The sequence below is a fragment of the Myotis brandtii genome, unplaced genomic scaffold, assembly GCF_000412655.1.
Source record: "Myotis brandtii unplaced genomic scaffold, ASM41265v1 scaffold34, whole genome shotgun sequence".
Classification (NCBI taxonomy): Eukaryota; Metazoa; Chordata; class Mammalia; order Chiroptera; family Vespertilionidae; genus Myotis; species Myotis brandtii.
In genome coordinates, this window is record NW_005363098.1 from 4,429,025 (window position 1) to 4,449,226 (window position 20,202).

General features: G+C 38.8%; 1 protein-coding gene across 1 annotated transcript in view; it reads left to right on the forward strand.

Annotated features, from left to right (window-relative positions):
- The window catches only part of MND1 (meiotic nuclear divisions 1), a 46,597-nt gene extending 27,206 nt beyond the window's left edge, over positions 1-19,391 (forward strand). Inside the window, exons 4-7 of the mRNA XM_014543859.1 lie at positions 546-620; positions 4,156-4,270; positions 9,773-9,817; positions 19,074-19,391. Coding sequence (XP_014399345.1) covers positions 546-620; positions 4,156-4,270; positions 9,773-9,817; positions 19,074-19,180 — 342 coding nt within the window. The 3' untranslated portion in view covers positions 19,181-19,391. The remainder of the gene's footprint in view (positions 1-545; positions 621-4,155; positions 4,271-9,772; positions 9,818-19,073) is intronic.
- Positions 19,392-20,202: the final 811 nt, after the last annotated feature.

The window sequence follows — 20,202 nt, forward strand, 5'->3', positions numbered from 1 at the left end:
CCCCCCCCCCCCCCAGCCACTAGGGTCCCTACCTGTGCACAATTTTTGTGCACTGGCCTCTAGTTTAAAAACAATAAGTGATCCATTCATTTTTTACTTTGATAGTGAAATAGGTCACAGTATTACAGTCTATAAGAAACAATTTAGGGTACTTGAAAAGACTACTCAGAAGTGAAATGAAATTTGAAGAGAATTTACATAGAACAGATTTGGAATTTTCAAATTCAATTTTAAAATAATATACCTTAAGTTATTTGGGAAGGGGATAGGGAACTAAAGACTAGAAAAAGATTAAAAGCATATTCATTTTTCTGCATAGGATAGGAAGAAATATTTTTAAATTTATTTTTTTTCAGTTTGTCCTAATGGTTCATAGTACTTCATTTTCTTCACGTTAGAGTGGTTCTCAATGTAGTCTTTGACATTTTTGTTTTATTGACTTGAGCTGAAGTAAATCTCATTTTGTCTTTTGACTCATAAACTTCATATTTAGCAAGTTTATCTTAGCAAGCCATTTTTTTGTTGTTTTTGTTTTACTTCTCTAGTTATCTGAGGGAAACCAGAAGCAAGCAAACCTACAGAAAAGCATTGAGAAAGCTAAAATTGGCCGACATGAAACGGTAAGTTTGTGTCTGTAGATTGTTTAATAATACCAATTCTAAATAAAAGAATAGGGTCGTACAGCTTCCTGTGAGGAGTATGCCATCTTTACCAGAAGAGAAGTGAGTCACAGCAAAGGACATGAACATTTGACCTGGTAGTATTCACTAATTGCAAATCTAGATTTATTATTATTTTATTGTGTTGTATATGGCAGCATAGCATAGAAGCATAAACTCTGGAGCCAGACTGCCTGGGTTTGAAAGTCTCCTAAACTTTCTGTTCTCAATTTTTTTAGTTATAAAATGGGGAATAATAAAATCTACCTCATTAGGTAATTGTGTGGATTAAATTAACATTGGCAAAGCACTTAGAAGAGAAACTGGTATAAGGTAAGCCCTATATAAATGTTTATATATGTTTTTAAGAATCTTGTTTTTTTAAATATTGGCACAGAACAAATGGAAAACTATCAATATAATATTCTTGTGGCCTTGTAATATTTCTAAATTATTTAAATGAATATTGACTTACTATTTTATTTTTTAAAGTGCAATATTCTCTAGAGTATTGTTAGGTTTCTTTTAAAAAATTACTTTGCTTTCTAGTTTCATCATTATCTCTGGTATGGATTTATGATTTGAGAAAATATTGAAGGTCAACATGAATCACTAATCATTCCATCTAGTCTTTTATCTGTACCACTTGATTGTGAAAGAGACTGAAAAACTTGCCACATTATAGAGAAGACTACATCTCAGGTTAACAGTGACTTTATCCTTTTCAAAGTTATTTCACATACCTTCTTCCAGAGCAGCATAGTCACAGACAGGAATTGGACAGTGGTAATTTCTAAAGAATATTAAGGGGAGAGAAGTTCAGGGCATACCATGCAGCTGTTATTTCTTCTTTGATTGACAGTAGTAATTACCACTTCTTTGTTTGATCATTTTTTTCTGCAACATTAGGAATAACTTCTAGAAGCACCTTCAACTAATGGTGACATACCTGTGCACACAAGTTGTCAACCCGTCTGCTGAGTGTTACACAGTCCACTGAAACCAATGCAATTAGGAAAAAACCAGTAGCAAACCTAGTTGGTGCCTGCAGCTATCAGAAGAGTATAGTAATTCAGAAAGGCTTCTGAGAGGGATGCACTCTTATGTTATGAGCTCACCAGGCATGACTTAATCAGAAATATGTAGCCCATCTACTAGATAATATTTATTAGAGGCCCGGTGCATGAATTCATACATGGGTGGGGTCCCTCTGGGTGTCCTGCACCGGACCTCTAACCTATACTAATAATATTGTGTAATCATTGTGATTACACAACAGCCTGCATTGAGTTATCTGCTGGGATGTTTGTGCTTTAGGGCATGTGAACGCATTTTATTTTATTTGACACAGCCTCACGTCCCACGGCCTCGTGCGGCACGCAGCCACGCCCACCCACTTCAGCTAGTCATTACGCTCCAGCCGGTCGTTACCATGAGGGCAAATTTGCATATTCCTTCATTATATATATAGATAGGATGGTGATGATGCTGACAATGAAGAAGAAATAGCTAACAAATATTCTGCCTCATGAGCAAGGCAGGTACTCTTTCTAATATATACTATATATTTATTGAATTCTGCCAATAGTAAAGGAGGTAGTTACTATCATTGTCTCCATTTTAATGAAAGCACAAAGAGTTAAGTAATTTGGCAAAGATCTCAGTGCCATAGCAGTCTGAGGTGCTCCCAGTTCAGGGTGTCCGAAGAGCTATCATTGCATTCACACAGATGTTCACCACTCTGCTTCTCCTGTCTTCATTAGCTTTTTCTCCTTTCATTTTTCATTGTGGAACATGTATAATTTGGATGTGGATGGCAAATAATGACCATCTTATATGTAGTTATTTAAAAATCTCTCCTAAGCTGTGCTAATATGGTACACACTAATCATGTGTGGCTATTGACACTTAAATTAAAATTAAATATCAATAGCCACATTTCCTGTACTCAGTAGCCACATGTGGCTAATGTTTTCTTCAGAGAACACAGATCTAGGACAGTTCTGTCATTGCAGAGTCCTGTTGGACTGTGCTGCTGTAGAGCATGCTGCTCTGTAAATACATTCTCATATACAGATGCTAGCAAAGAGCTTTCTACACTTTGGAACCAAAGAGAACAGAGAGGCAAAGGTAGAAAAATACAAATACAGAAACACAAGCTATAAGGAAACTTGAACAGGTCTTATTAGGCAGCGTGAAGTACTTAGTTTTGCCTCAGTCATCTATATATATAAAAGCCTAAGCAACCATCACAACCGAATGGACGACCAAACAGGCTGCATGGGGCAACCAGGCCAGCATGGGGGTTAGTGAGGGACGACCAAACGACTGAACAGCAGGCTTCATGGGGCGACCAGGCTGGCAGGGGGGTTAGTGAGGGACGACCAAATGACTGAGCAGCAGGCTGCAAAGATGGCAGTGCTCACAGCCAATAAGGAGGGAATATGCTACTTGACTGCCACGCCCTCAAAGATGGCCGTGCCCACAGCCACAAGATGGCCAGCAGGGGAGGGCATTTGGGGGCAATCGGGCTGGCAGGGGAGCAGTTAGGTGTCGATCAGGCTAGCAGGGGAGTGGTTAGGGGGTGATCAGGCTGGCAGGCAGAAGCAGTTAGGGGCAATCAGGCAGGCAGGCAGGCGAGTGGTTGGGAGCCAGCAGTCCTGGATTGTGAGAGGAATGTCCCACAGGGATCGGGCCTAAACCAGCAGTCAGACATCCCCCAAGGGGTCCCAGATTAGAGAGGGTGCAGGCTGGGCTGACCCCCCCCCCCCCCCAGTGCACAAATTTTGTGCACCGGGCCTCTAGTATCCTATAATTCTGTACCGTAACCTTTGCCAATATTTGATTTTTGTTTGGACTTATTTTTCAGGTTTTATACATATGAATTGACCACCAATAGCTCCATGAGTAGAACTATGGCTAGAAATTTCAGATGATGTTTATTGGATCACATTGTGTGTAAAAGCTTTATTCTGGTTTAGCTTTAAAGGAAAGTGATGGAAGGCCACAATCTACAATTCTATTATTTCTTATATCTTTAAATATTTTTAAAGGTTAATAATTCTTAAAGGTTGAAAAATTGTCTAGAACACTTTTAAGGAAAATTATATAATAATGGATACTACCCTAAATATTACATACGTATATAGACATAATCTTGTGAAACTATTCAAGTGGTGGTATAATTTTTTTTATCTAACATGAAATGACATAGTCTTTGAGTTCATACATAATTAGTAACCTCTTATTTATGAGCATTTCATTCTACGTATTCTCATTCAGTCAGTATATATAACAGATGCTTGAAATGTAAGAGAAAAATGATAATTGAGCTTGTTCTTATACTATAAATATATGTAGGTGTATTTATAATATTGTCAAAGCCTAATGCACATCAGTTATTAGAAATAAAATGAAAATGTCTATAAAATGTATAGCCTTATAATATATGACATTTTGTTTGCCTTAATTATACATAAAAATATTTTAAATGCAGGAAGAGCGGACCAAGCTAACAAAAGAGCTTTCTTCACTTAGAGAACAAAGGGAACAGCTAAAGGCAGAAGTAGAAAAGTACAGAGAATGTGATCCTCAAGTTGTGGAAGAAATACGTAAGTTTGTGTCACATATTGAGGATTTTAACTCTGCTAATGAAAGAGACTTTATACTTCTGGTTGCCTAGTATTCTTTCTCTATGTATATACGAAAATAAAGCCATTAATAGTATTAATGGTGCATTAAAATTTTCTTTAAGGAGACTTACCTTAAAGGATAGTGATAGCTTTAAAATTAAAAGCATTTCAAGAGTAAGGAAGTTAGGTGGGGTAGAAGGATAAAGACATAAAATATAAACTTAGGAAACTAAGGAGTCAGAGAAGGAGCTAACTTGGCTCCAAGTACCTTAAGTCTAGAAAAAAACCCACCAATATCTTCTAGGAAAAATGATACCAAAATACAAAGTTTGCAAGTTGCAGAAAATTAGTCTGTGTGACTTGCCTTTTGAATATACAATGATGTTTTGTCTTACTTTTAAACCACAGTCTCCAAAGCTTCAATTTGAATAATTTTTAAATATTTATGTGAAGATAGAAATTTGATTATTTAAAGAAATGAAAGGGTGTATTATAAAGACACTGCATTTAATTGCTAAGGAAAACATAACTTTCTTCACATTTTTCTGTCTTAGCCTGTCTTTTCATTTAGGAAACTACCAAGTGAAACTTTTAGAAAAGCGGACATTATGTGATTGAAGGCTTTAAAAAAACTGAAAATATTTGGCACTTTGAAATTAACCTGAGATAGTTTGATTACAATTAAGTTGTCCTTGATGGTATTCTTTACAGTTAAAAAAAACAACAACAAAAACTCTGAGCAGTTCAGTTAGTGCAATGTAAAGTTAAATTTAATTTTAGAGATGGGTCCCTGTTCTGCACAGCCCAAGAGGAACCACGTGCAGGTAGTACACAGCCCCTAGATCAATGGTTCTCAACCTTCCTAATGCCGCGACCCTTTAATACAGTTCCTCATGTTGTGGTGACCCCCAACCATCAAATTATTTTCGTTGCTACTTCATAACTGTAATTTTGCTACTGTTATGAAACGTAATGTAAATATCTGATATGCAGGATATATTTTCATTGTTACAAATTGAACATAATTAAAGCATAGTGATTAATCACGAAAACAATATGTATTTATATATGTGTTTTCCGATGGTCTTAGGTGACCCCTGTGAAAGGGTCGTTCGACTCCCAAAGGGGTCGCGACCCACAGGTTGAGAACCGCTGGCCTAGATGGCGGTATGTATTGGCTCTGTCTCTGCTGACTATCCATCATGATTTTCAGAGTGTGGAGGCAGAAGAACTCCCTGAGCTAGTCATTTTCCACAAATTAAGTTTTTTGGAAGACATGTTAGCTCTTTCAAGCCGCCCACAGATTCATTTCATTTATCATCATCCTGCAGAAGAAAGTGCTAATCAAATCTACTGCTACAAAATTAACCACTTTAATCTGTTTTAAAGTTTTAACTTAATATCACATGATCCTCAGTGAATACGAGCACATCAAAGCAGCAGGAGACAGGTAGGAAGTTACTAGGAAGCTAGGCCTGCTCGTGCTTTATCTTTAAAAGAAAAGAGGACATCAGATGTTGTGTGTTTTGCCTAGAGCAGCTTCTCAGCAAAGAGAACTTTCATAACAGTTTCCTTACCCAGATTTCCTACCTTCAGCTGGTTTATTTTCAGGATCAGTATGGCTGTGCCTTCTAGCAGTTCATCATGAAAATTCTGTTTTCACACAGTAAAACAGTAACCAAATCTGATCCTTCATTGATTACGCTTACTTGGCTATGCCTTGCTTCCTGATTTCAGTTTTGTATAATTTTTGGATGTGTTCCTTTACCAACTCTTTGCTTTCCTGTTTTATTCTCTTTCTGTCTAGGAACTGCAACTCTTAGCAATACCCATTCAGGGTTTCTGCATTTTCACTCTGTGGTCCCCTTGGTATTGTTACAGCTGGTTAGATGACCCTGACCGATAACACTTCTACTTATGACCCCCCACTTTTAATTTCATCTGTCCTCTCAGAAATGACTAAAACTCTTACAGAACTACCCTGACATATACTGCTGGTGATCCTAAGGCTATGGGTCATTATGAAGTACAGAAAATCATCAGGGCTAGAGAATTGTGCCAGACTGATTCATGAAGTAGGAAAACTTTTATTTCAGGTATTGTAATTTCAGATGCTACCATTCCTTGTACCTCTGAATCAAGCAGCAATTTTGGCAAGTGCATCACCTCTTAAAAAGAAAACTAAAACATGATGTTTCAGGGTATACAGAGGATGATGGATTTTCTGGACAGTAGAAAGCATAGTTGAGGAGGAAGTTTATACTGGTTGCCTGAATTCTGCTTTCCTTCTTAACCCTTACATTTAAAAGCTTAGTAATTTGTTTTTCAACCCACAGAAAGCAGTGTGAATGAGTATTATGGGTGTGAGGTCTAATTGAAGAAGAAAAAGTTTTCTGTTTTAGAGTGAGTTAAAGAGACTTTATCATTCTTCATCAACATCAGACCTAGATTATCTTTTAATATTTATGTAGCCACATCAGATGGATCTATATTTGGATCCAATGGAATTTGTAGGATTTGTGTCCATTTTTTACATTTTCACACTGTACGTTTCTGATCTTAATAGGAGAATGAGAGGGTAAGTCCTTCCTTCCTGGCTTTATGCTATTCGTTTCCTCCATTAAAAATATTATATATTTCTATAGAATATGTTGATTATAGAGAATTACACATATTTAATAGACAGTAGATAAGCAGGATAATTACATTATTCCATAAATATATTTTAGATGTCAAGGTAAGTTATCTTTTTTGTAGAGAGCTACCAAACTACAACCTGAAGGGGGAGAAACTATCAAAGCCTACATGCCTGTAAACATAATTTTTTAGTCTAATTTTAGTTTATAGTTTTATAGAGAAATGCACAATTTCTCTGCTTTTAAAATTCAGCTAGCAAATAAAACTTTATTCAAATGGGGCACTTCCACTTCCAGCCACGATAGTGATGAACTGGGATTATCCTCCCACCTGAAACAACAATATATGAAATAATGGTTTTCAAGATACTTGATATCAGACAACAAAAGACAGTAGTTATTAGAGCAAAGCCTTATGGTTGTTCCACCTTATTTTGTTGAGAGTTTCCTGGCTGTGGCACAAGGAAGGAGAACCTGGGCAGAGCCCTGCAGACTCCCTTAAGGAGGAGAAGGAATTGAGAATGAGGGAGATCACATGGCTAGAGCTGATCTAGGCCAGCATACTAGAGAGGAAAGAGTTACATAGAAAGAGAACCCTGGATATCTATAGATGGTTTCTCTCAAGTACTTAGTTCATGCAATTAAGGGCACTGCCCAAAGCTGGGGAAAAAACAGTCTCAGAGGATTAGAAGGAACAGTGCCAGGCACCCACATAGGACCAGGTATAGTGCCAACTCTTACCGGCCAGACTAGAAAAATGTATAATTCACAAGGCATTGGTAGAGTACCCAAGAAGGTCTTGACTGCTCTCAACCTATCTAACAAATCATAAGAGCAAGTCTTGAAACCATCAAAGTGTTTCAAAGTAACTTTTGGCATTACAGAACAAATTCAAGAATATTTATAGGAGGACAAAAATATCTAGCACCCAAAATAATAAAATTCATAACGTCTGGCATACAATGAAAGATTACCAGGCATGCAAAGAAATAGGAAAACATGATCCTTAATGAGAAGAATAAACCATCAATCAAAACTAACCCAGAACTGACACAGATGATAAAATTAGAAGACCATAAACTTATTTTAAAAGTAATCTATATATTCAAAAAGTTAAGTAGGAACATGAAAGATATAAAAAAGATCCAAGTCAAACTTGTGGAGATAAATACTTCTGAATTGAAATGACAGCATATTAAACTTTGTGAAAGGATTAGTGTATTTGAAGACATAGCAGTAGAAATGATCCAAAATGAAACTCAGAAAAAAAATTTTTTTAATGAAAATAGCATTTATGAGCTGTAGGACAACCTCAAGTGACCTAATATATTTGTAATTGCCATCCCAAAAGGAGTGCATGTTGGGGAACAGCAGGGTTTTCCAGGTCAGAAATATATCTGAAGAAATATTATCAGATAAAGGCTAATTTTTTTTTCAAATTTGATGGAAACTATAACCCACAGATTCAAGAAATTTAAATATATAAATTGTAAATGGCAATGATCTCCTTATACCTAAATCTAGAAAACTTTTTTAGACTTTAACCTCTGCTTACCCCAGGTTCCCTTCCCAATGAGATTATTGTAAAATGTGCTTTTTGATAATGAAGGATTTTATAGTATTTTGGCTGCTAACAAGTTATTGCAGAATATAATATGCTGGATTAAGATTTATGAGTTTCACAAATTGATTTTAATAGGATTTGGTTCTTAATGGCTATAGTATTATATTACAACAGTTAGGCTTATCTTGAAGTCTCTCATGGCTTATTTTGAAACAGTTTTTCTGTTGATAATAGCTATAATCTTTAAGTCCCTCATTCCCAAAGAATTGTCATTATTTGATGTCTCTGGTGGTTCCCTGAAAAGCCACCAATAGGAATGAATGTCTTTATTTGACCTGGATTGGAATATATCAAGTTTTAACAGCCTCTCCCTGGGAAGTGATTGTCTAAAATAATAAGGCAAACAGTAGACTAACCAGAAAGCTTAAAAGGAGAAGCTGAAAGATATGTCCGTTGGTGCCTTAAAAATCAGCATATTCCAGGAAATCTAGAAGCCCACATACATGCATAGGCCTGTGCACATTCTCAGGAAAGACCTGAGAAGTTCCTAATCTCCCACCTCCAGCTGACCTTTCTGGACACTTTGTGCAAGCAGGAAGTGAAAGCTAAGGCAGAGTTGTAAATTGCCTGAGTGTTTAAACATGCCCAGCACACACTGGGATGCAGTGAAGGCATCGCTCTGTGGAAATTTACTAACGTCTTATTTTTTTCTTTTATTATCTATTGTTTTCCAAATATTTCTCTTTTTTAAAAAATTGATTAACATTTAATGCCTAGAGAAAACTTTTGAATCAATAACCTAGTCTTCCACCTTAATAAACTGGAAAAAGAAGAACCCTCTAAACCTAAGGCAAGCAGAAGGAAATATAATGAATAGAGCAGAAATAAAAGTAATAGATAGTTGAAAAACAAGAGGTGATCAATGAAACCAATACAGACAGTCCTTACGTCGGATTTGACGTACATGGTTACGTCGCCCTCTCCCATTTATTTATAAAAAAAAAGTTCCATCATTTTGAAGTATGTATATATGTGCTTTATGTTTTTTATTATTTATTTACCACAAGTAAAGGTCAGGAATTGTTATCTTTCTTTTAAATTTTTTTTACTGTTTCACTTCATTACTGCTGTGTATGTGCTCCATGTGAGTGACGTAGGTGCTTATGTAGGTGGGTTCCAACTTATGGCGAAAAGAGGTAACTTGAGGACCTACTGCATTTATTGTGTGGGTATGTGTGTGTGTGTGTATATATATATATTTTTTTTTCTGTTTTTTTTCAGGTCAAGCAAATAAAGTAGCCAAAGACGCTGCTAACAGATGGACTGGTATGTATTATAATGGCACTGCTAAACTATAAACTTCTTCCACACTTACTATGATGTGAAATACAGAAGCTATTGTATCTAGTTTTGTTCAAGGAAAGACCTTTTTGGAAATGCATGCATTAAGCAGGTTTTTATATATTAAATCATTTTAGTTAGTTAAGGTTTTAATCTTTTTATGAGTCATTTTGTAAAGTATAAGATATTTTTCAAAAGCCAATGATTGCTTCCAGTTTAACTTTTGTGTGATTTTTCTCAGATAAGTCACTTAGGCTAATCACTTAACCTTCATAGAACTGTAAGAGTTTTGTGGAATCCTAAAGATTTGTCTTCTTGCTAATAATAATAACAGCTAACATTTGGTGAGTTCTGTTTTTAAGCCAGACATTATAAAGAGTGTCTGTGGTACATTCTCGTTTTATCTCTACAGCAATCTTGTGAGGTAGATAGGATTATTATCCCTAATTTTGGAGATGAAACAGAGACCAGCAGGAGTCCATGGCCACACAGGTGCTAGGCAGTAGAACAGGAATCAGAATCCAGCTTTTCTGAATTCAGAGTCCAAGCTCTTATTCCCTATGTGATACTGTCTTCTCTGTATCCCTGCCTTCCTGTAAATGCCTCATTAACCCATTTGCCAGTAGATATATCCTCTGGTCTACACCAGAGATATTCTAAGAAATGGGAATTATTACGGCATTATCTGTGTGTCTTAAAGTTTAGAAGAAAGTTTAAAAATTATAATTGCTGTGAATTATATACAAGTATGATTAGTATTGTTAAAACTTGTCTGAAAAATGTACTGTTTTTTCAGTATTTAATTGTACATTAATGGTAATTGAACTCTTCCATCTTGGTAAGAGTTTATAATGCCTTCACATGTATTACTCATCCTCATTTTGTTTCTGTGGGGGAGGATGGATAAGATTGTGTTAATGCAGAGATCAGAGAGCTTAAAGTCAAAGGTGATTAAGTCAGTCGCTGGAAGAAAGAGATTTGAGCCAAGTTTCTCTGACTCTGTGTCCAGGCCTCTGTATTTCTTAAAAAGTAGGATCATTTTTTCTTGTCTATTTTAGAATTAAGTAGATTGATAAAGTCAATGTAATTGGCCTTTGGTTCCTATAAAATTGCAATCTTATTTATTATGAAGCTATTTGCTAAATAATGTAATGCTTTCGTGGTAAAAACAGAAAGGTAACCCAGCAAACTAATATTAAAGAAAAGAGAATAATGAGCCCTGGCCCGTGTGGCACAGTTGGTTGGGCATTGTCCCATGCACCAAGAGGTGTGGGGTTCGAGTCCCACCCAGTTAGGACACACGCCTGGGTTGCAGGCTCGATCCCCGATAGGGGGCATGCAGGAGGCAGCTGATCAATGTTTCTCGCTCTCTCTAAAAAAAAAAAAATCAATAAAAATATTTTTTAAAAAGAGAATAATGAATTATGTGTTCAATAAAGTCTAAAGAAGTAATAAATACAGTACTATCATATGGATTTGTGAAATACAAAATTTTGAGTGAGAAAAACTAGTAAGTGGATTTTTAGGTTAAAAATAAGATAAACCCTAGCTGGTTTGGCACAGTGGATAGAGTGTCAGCCTTCGGACTGAAGGGTTCCAGTTTCGATTCCAGTCAAGGGCACATGCCCAGGTTGTGGGCTCGATACCCAGTAAGTGGTGTGCAGGAAGCAGCTGATCAATGTTTCTCTCTCCCTTCCTCTCTGAAATCAATAAAAATATATTTTAAAAAAATAAGATAAGAGTCACAAAGTGATTTCCCCCAATAGTTCTCAGCAAAAAGTAGGAACAGGCAGCTTGTGTAAAGGGTAAGAAGAACTTGACTCTGAAAGGAATCCAAGTGTTTCCTTATTTGCTCTGTGACTTAATTGAACTTCTCAGACCTGCTTTCTCATCTGTTCAATGTGGACGGTATCTACCTCACATTTTGGAAGGATTAAATAAGATAGTTGATAAGCCACTTAGTACAACATTAGATACATGGATTAATACTCCCCTTTTCCCTTCTCCTCTTAAAAAATGCTTTTATGTTTTCCCGTTGATCATAAACTTCCAAAATTATAATTAAAAAATTTTTCAACAACTTTTCCCCCTATGTCCTTAGCTGAGAAAGAACCTGGCACTTTTAAAATCATATAGGAAGGAATATATTTTTACAGCAGTAGGAACAGCCGTTAAGAACCCTATTTCCACTTGAGGTTATAACTTGCTCCTTCCAACATAAAAGTGTTATGAAAAGATCATGGAGTTAAAACAATTACACTTCTTAAAATCTCTCAGTCTTCAAAACCAAAAGGAAATATCAGTAATACTTATAACTAAAGAGTGTTATGTAATTATTAGTTAACCAGAGGCCTGGTGCATGAAATTCGTGCACAGGGGGCAGGGGTCCCTCAGCTGGGCGTGCACCCTCTCGCAATCCGGGAACCCTCGGGGGATGTCCAACTGCCATATCAGGCCTAAACTGGCAGTTGGACATCCCTCTTGCAATCCGGGACCACTGGCTCCTAACCACTTGCCTGCCTGCCTGCCTGATCGCCCCTAACCACTCTACCTGCCTGTCTGATTGCCCCTAACTGCTCACCTGCCTGCCTGATTGCCCCTAACCCGCTCTGCCTGCCTGCCTCATCGTCCATAACCTCTCACCTGCCTGCCTGATGGCCCCTCACCACTCTGCCTGCCTGCCTCATTGCCCCTAACCACTCGCCTGCCTGCCTGATCGCCCCTAACTGCTCGCCTGATTGCCCCTAACCACCTCTGCTTCGGCCCCCACCACTGAGATGTCATCCGGAATGACGTCCAGAAGGTTGTTCGGTTGTCCGGTGTAATTAGCATATTACCCTTTTATTATGTTGGGGTCCAGCCCCAGCGGGTCCAGGGGCTCCCAAAGGTGTGGACAGAGTCGGCGAAGAATGAAGGACACGGAGACAGCGTTCACTTGATCAGCATAGCCAGGTTCTGTAGCCAGGTCCCTTGAAACATAAGCTGTGCAGATGTTTCTTCCTGCAATGACTGTGTCAAGCAGCAAGGGTGGATTGGCTTCCGGCATTATTATTATAGATGTTTGGTTTCTTTTTACTTAAAAAAGTCCCTGAAATATACAGGTTGGGGCAAAACTGGGTTTACCGTTGTGAATATGTAAAACACAGGGTGTATTCGTGTACTAGTATTTATTATTTTACTAGAGGCCCGGTGCACCAAAATTTGTGCACTCGGGCGGGGGAGGGTTTCCCTCACCCCGGCCTGTGCCCTCTTGCAGTCTGGGACCCCTCGGGGTATGTCCACCTGCTGGCTTAGGCCTGCTTCCCGGGGGATCGGGCCTAAGTTGGCAGTCAGGCAGCCTGGGAGCCCTCAAAGGATGTCCACTTGCCAGCGAAGAACAGGCCTAAGCTGCAGGCGGACATCCTTAGCGCTGCTGAGGAGGTGGGAGAGGCTCCCACCACCACCGCTGTGCTGGCAGCCATCAGCCTGGCTTGTGGCTGAGCAGAGCTCCCCCTGCTGTTTTCAGTCTGGCCACACCCCTTCAGGGTGGGGGTCCCCACTGGGGTGCCTGGCCAGCCTGGGTGAGGGGCTGAGGGCTGTTTTCAGTCTGGCCACACCCCTTCAGGGTGGGGGTCCCCACTGGGGTGCCTGGCCAGCCTGGGTGAGGGGCTGAGGGCTGTTTTCAGTCTGGCCACACCCCTTCAGGGTGGGGGTCCCCACTGGGGTGCCTGGCCAGCCTGGGTGAGGGGCTAATGGCCATTTTCAGGCTGGCAAACCCCCTGGCGACCCAAGCTCCCAGCCTCTCCTTTTAGGCTGGAAGCAGGTATCTGGGATTTATTTATCTTCTATAATTGAAACTTTATAGCCTTGAGTGGAGCCCAAGGCCGGCCAAGGCAGGTGGGAAGCTTGGCTTCCTCCATTGTCGGGGGCAACCCAAGCCTCCTGCTTGCTCCAGCTCCTGGCTGCCTCCATCTTAGTTGGGTTAATTTGCATACTCGCGCCTGATTGGCTGTTGGGCGTGGCTTGATCATAGCGGAGGGACGGTTACTTTGCATGTTTCTCTTTTATTATATAGGATTGTTTTCTATATTGACAACTGTAAATCTACCTTTGCCCTAAAATGTTTTGTGGCACTAAATATACTTCAATGCAATTTAATAAGTTATATCATTTAATAATTCAGATAGTGGGGTTTCGATGCCTTAGTATGAGAGGCATCTTAATGAGCGAGGGGGGATAGATGTGGTGCATGTGATATTGCCCATCCTATTCCTGTGTCTATCTTGGATATGCCACCATATTGATTAACAGGAATTCTACCAGTCTTAATAAGGCTGTTTCTTTTTTAAAAAATAACAGCACTGTTTTTTAGCCATTTATAAAAATTTCCACATAATAGGGAAATTATTTGACAGGGAATAAACTATCAGGATGGTGGGTAACATTGTCTTGAAGGCAGACATCAGCAGCTTGAAAACTTGTTTAATAAGTCTTTTTGAATTGGTCCATTAAGCATTGTTGTGGAGAAGCTTTTACTTGTTCTTCTGTTTGTTTTTCATCTTAGAGGACTTATAATAAAATGATTTGCCCTCAGGGGAATCGGGAACTCCTTTTGCAGAGGCTATAGCCTTCCTGTGGTGTCTCATTTTCTTCTCTCTGACCTAGAGTTGAAGTCCATTTCTCCAGACTTCCTGCTTCCAAACCTGCATCTGTTCTCTCATTTCATGGAAGTCATTCTGTGCTCTTGGAGCCCTATTCTGAACACTGTCCACATAACACTTGATCTTTTCTAACATACATACCACTTTGAAATTGTTCAGTAGTAAATTGATTTTTCTCTCTATTCTTGTGTCAGCTTGAATGCATAGGTTCTTTATGTTCTGGAATTCCTGTAATACACTTAATGCCTGTCTCATGTAGCAGCGGGCCCTCTATAAGTATTTGGCTATGCAGACACTAGTGAAACTAAACATCATTCTGGAGTACCTAATGCTATTAGTATTTCATATTCTCTCCAAGGTCCATATAAAAAGTAAAATTTGTTTTAGATTTTTTTAAAAAGTAAAAATTTATTTAATATCTGTTGATATTCTGTAACACTTTAATTGAAAGAAATGAGGATATTTTTAAACATTATTCTATTTGATGTGTTAGTATTCACCTTAGAAATGAACTTTATTTTAAACATTAAGTTAATCTTATTTGATACCTAGAATTAAACTTCTTTTGTTTTTGTTTTATAATTTCTTCTTTTGTTAAGTATGCCCAAATATTCCAAGCATAGTAAATAATGTGTTTTAAACTGATCAAGTAGCATTTATAGTAGAGGAAACATTGTTATCTTTAGCATGAATGTAATGTACTGTATGGAAAACTGTCATCTGTCTTGTCATTATATCAGTTATAATACTAGAGGCCCGGTGCACAAATTTGTGTACAGGTGGGGTCCAGCCAGCCCGCCCTGATGGGGCTCGATCGGGGCCAGGCAGGCAGGGGGGGAGGGGATGCGGGAGGTTGGCCAGCTGGCCCCGCCACCTATTGGGGGGGGGCAGTTGGGGGTAAGGCCAGTCAGAGAGGGGCCATGGGAAGTTGGGGGGGCTAATCAGGGGAGGGACTATGGGCACTTGGGATGGGCCGATCGGGGTCTCGATTGGGCTGGTTGGCTGCCACAGTGTGTGTCATAGCAACCAGTCGTTCTGTTGTTCCGGTCGCTTGGCTTTTATATATATAGATAAATGATATACATTGAATTTTTATGAGCTAAATTTAATATACAATTTTTTTCTAAATGAAAAATACCACCACCTTGATCTCTTCCCATTTCCTTTCTCCAGAGCAAGCCCTTTCAACTCTTTTAGCTGATTTTTTTTTTTTTGGTTATTTATAATCATATCTCCAAGTAACATTCATATATTGCTTTTGCTTGATTTTTCAATTTTAGGCAATTCTGTAATTCCTAATGTAAAGCTTTGCTATTCTGCATCTCAACTATTACATATTTCCTTCCTTGCTACTTTTTTCAGCATAATTATTGTAATTCGGTGTTTGCATTATTGATTGTGATTAAGCATGTTTACATTATGAAGATTATGTAATGCTGTGCATAGCTAAATGTATTATTCTTACCCTATAATAGTTAATAGTTGACTTTGAGTTAATAATTGACTTTGTTTACATAGGTTTCCATGTACTTATTGCTAATTCAATCTAAAACTCTACTAGATGAATGAATATCTTCTTTATATCTTCACACATAGCAGTTGTGCATCATTTTCATCCATCTTCTTTTTTTCAATCTTCACCCAAGGATATGTTTTTATTGATTTTAGAGGGGAAGGGAAAGGGAGAGAGAGAGAAACATTGATGGGTTGGCCCTCCATACACAAGGTCTTGGGTTCGATTTCCTGACCAAGAATCAAACCCAAGACCTTTTCTTGTACGGAACAATGCTCCAACCAACTGAGCACACCAGCCAGGGCTTCTCCATCTTCTTGAAGAAATTGTTCCTGTTTTGTCTTGTCTGGTCTTCTTGCCTCTGTGGCTAGTGCACAGCTGTCATCCTAGAATTTCCTTTCACCATCATCCTGGGATTGCTTGCCTCTCCCCTATGTTGGATTCCCTGATTTCCCACTTTCTGTACCTTATGTCTTTCTTAGATTTACTCCTTCATTTGTGTGGATCATATCCTGGAGTAGCTTTCTCTCTCCATGTCATGCAGTGGTTTGGAAATAACTGTGCTCCTCTGCAACACAGTCATTAACATAGCCCTTCCAGGTAGAGATCTCCAGGTTCAGGATCACTGTTCCTTGCCTTTTCTTCTTGGGAGTAGAAACATCTTGCTCTTGCTTAGCCCAGGCTGCTTCACCCTCTCTTGTAGGCTTTTTTCATCCTTGCCTACACTCTCCACTTACTTCATTTGGTTGTGCCATCTGTTTTCTGTTGCAATCCCCAATCTGGATGGCTTAAAAAGCAGAAATTTATTTTCCCACAGTCCTGGAGGCTGGAAGTCAAGATCAAGGTATCAGTAGGGTTGGTTCCTTCTGAGGCCTTTCTCCTGCCTTGTAGACAACCACCTTCTCACTGTGTCTTCTCACAGTCTTCCCTCTATGTGTGTTGGTGTCCTTGGAATTAACTCCTTAAAACAATATTTTTTAAAGTGATCTAACACTATATTTTAATTTGCTAAGGATACCATAACAAAATACTTCAGACTGGGTGTGGCTTAAACAAAAGATAATTATTTTCTCACAATTCTGGAGGCTGGAAGTTCAAAATCAAGGTGTCAGCAAGTTTGGTTTCTTTTAAGGCCTTGGTTTGTAAATGGCACTTTCTCGTGTCCCCTCATGGTCTTGCTGTTCTTGTCTCAGTGTGTCCATATTTTTTTTTAAATATATTTTATTGAGTTTTATAGAGAGGAAGGAAGAGGGATAGAGAGTTAGAAACATCGATGAGAGAGAAACATCGATCAGCTGCCTCCTGCACACCCCCTACTGGGTATGTGCCCGCAACCAAGGTACATGCTCTTGACTGGAATCGAACCTGGGACCCTTGAGTCCTCAGACCGACGCTCTATCCACTGAGCCAAACTGGTCGGGGCTCAGTGTGTCCATATTTCCTCTTCATATAAGAACACCAGTCAGATTGGATTAGGGCTGGCCTAATAGGCTCTTTTTAACGAATCACATCTTTGAAGATCAATTCACAGACCTTTTGACCCTTTTCACCAAAATGTGTCCTTCACTCCATTGATTTGAAAATAAGTAAGAAAAAAGGGGGTGGGGGGTGTCAAGTTTCCAAATATTCTGAGGGACTGGGGATTAGGACTACAGCACATGAATTGGGGAGAGGTGACATAACACTCCAAAAGAACCTATCTTAACACTTTTACTTCATTATCACTGCTAATACAGTGCTTAATATTTATAGAATACTAGAGGCCCAGTGCACGAATTCATGCATCAGTGGGGTCCCTTGGCCTGGCCTGTGGGATCGGGCCAAAACTGGCTCTCTGGCATTCCCCGAGAGGTCCTGGATTTCGAGAGGGCACAGGCCAGGCCGAGGATTCCCCGAGAGGTCCTGGATTGCGAGAGGGCACAGGCCAGGCCGAGGGACCCCACTGGGGCACGATCGGGGCTGGGGAGTGACACGGGAGGTTGGCCAGCCGGGGAGGGACCGCAGGAGGACTCCAGGGTGTGTCTGGCTGTCTCGCTCAGTCCCGATCAGCTGGACCCCAGCAGCAAGCTAACCTATAGGTCAGAGCATCTTCCCCCTGGTGACCAGTGCACGTCATAGCAACTGGTCTACCGGTTGACTGCCCCCTGGTGGTCAATGCACATCATAGCGAGCAGTTAGCGGCATTAGCATATCATCAGCATATTATGCTTTGATTGGTTGAACGGACGACTGGACACTTAGCATATTAGGCTTTTATTATATAGGATTCTAAACCAGAACACTTTTACCATTATTTTTCTTTATTTATAATACATATTCATTATAAAGGTGGTATATGTACATTAAAGAAAATATGTAAAATTAAAAAAAGAAAACTCACCATCATTCCTATTCCCCAAGTGCAACCACAGTGAGCATGTTGGTACAGCCTATGCAAAGACAGCCTTCCAAATGATTAGACATTGAGGTTGCTCTTATTTATTTTTTCTTTTATTATACTTGGATGAAGATTTGACCATACATCTCTGTACATAATTTGTTTTATTTCCTTTGGATAAATTCCTTTAAGTACATATTATACTTTTTCAGTGGTAAAATGCATTTAAATTCCCCTAGAGGACACTAAGGATACATCTATCTTATCTTAGTCTTTAGAAACCCCTTTCTCTCCTCACCCCTCTCCCATACATGGCCTGGTTGCCTGGAAGCCATTACTTTCTGTCGGGGAGGGAAAAGGGTCTGGAGAGAATGTGTTCCCTTTGGGAACAGGAGCAGCTCTAATTCGCGAGGTGACAGAGTCCTGACCTCCGCTGTGACGTGGAAGAGGCACCGCCAGCTGTTCCCTGTCTTTGGATTATTCCTAAGTCAGCTATTCTTCAGTGGCACCCAATTTACTGGGTTTTTAAATATGAGATCCGTTTATTCAAAATACTCACCAAATATTTTCTTCTGAAATTAATTTGCCATTATGCCATTACTCTTGAAAATACAGAAACTTCTGTAAGTAAAAACAATGGATAGAATTATATTTGAAATGTTTTATGATGGTGTTTTGAATTCTCAAAAATGTTTCTTATTTTCTTTATAGATAACATATTTGCAATAAAATCTTGGGCCAAAAGAAAATTTGGACTTGAAGAAAATAAAATTGATAAAAATTTTGGAATTCCAGAAGACTTTGACTACATAGACTAAAATGTCTGATGTTGGTAAAGGATCTATATGCTTGTGAATATGTAAATTATTTATGTTGTCCAACCAAGTGTACATAATTGTCATTTACCGGTAATTGTGATGATCATTCTGTTAATTTTAAATAAAGTATAAGGTGTAGATGTTTTTCATACTCATTGTTTGATGGAAAGCAGGATGGCAGCCATATCTCCATGGTGCTCATCAAAGTAGGCCAGCTCCGTAAGTTAGGTTTACAGAGAATTTTTTTGAGGTCAGAAGCCATTATGACTTGATAACATTTTATAGTTCCATTCAATTATTAAATATTAAGAACTAAGGGTACTTTTGAAGGCTCTATCATACACATGCACTCACACATAAACGCTTGGAAATAACTATAAAACTCTAGTCACTGCTCTAGTATTTCTCAGTATTTAGTGGAAAATGTGTATGATGAATTCTCAGTATACTGCATCATATTTGCAAATTCCCACAAGAGAAAAAAAATACAGAAAGTTGCTCTTCCTAAAATTTAGAGTTACGTAGCAATTTCTCAGATATGAAAACTACTTTCTTTTGAATGTTTGGTGCCTTTCTGTTGTAAAGAACAAGCACGTGGCCCTTTGTCCTGATTTCTGCACATTTTATAAGATGATATAGTGGTGTTAGTATAGTTTGGTGATATTATTTTTTTCCAGCTACCTAAGAAACAGGTTAAAAATCACATATGTCCTGTGTATACATCTTTTTCCAGTTCAGCTTAGGCATTTAGAGTATTTGCAGGCATTCCAAGACAAACAGACGAACAAAAAAATAAAATCAAAACTCATGTATGCCAGGAGAAACCAAGATGGCGGCATAGGTAAACACCTGAAATTTGCTGCCTCGCACAACCACTTCAAAAATACAACTAAAAGACAAAACAGAAATCATCCAGAACCACAGGAAGGCTGACTGAGTGGAAATTCTACAACTAGAAGGAAAGAGAAAAGCACACTGAGACTCAGAGGAGGTGCAGAAGTAAAGTGCAGAGGTACGGAGGC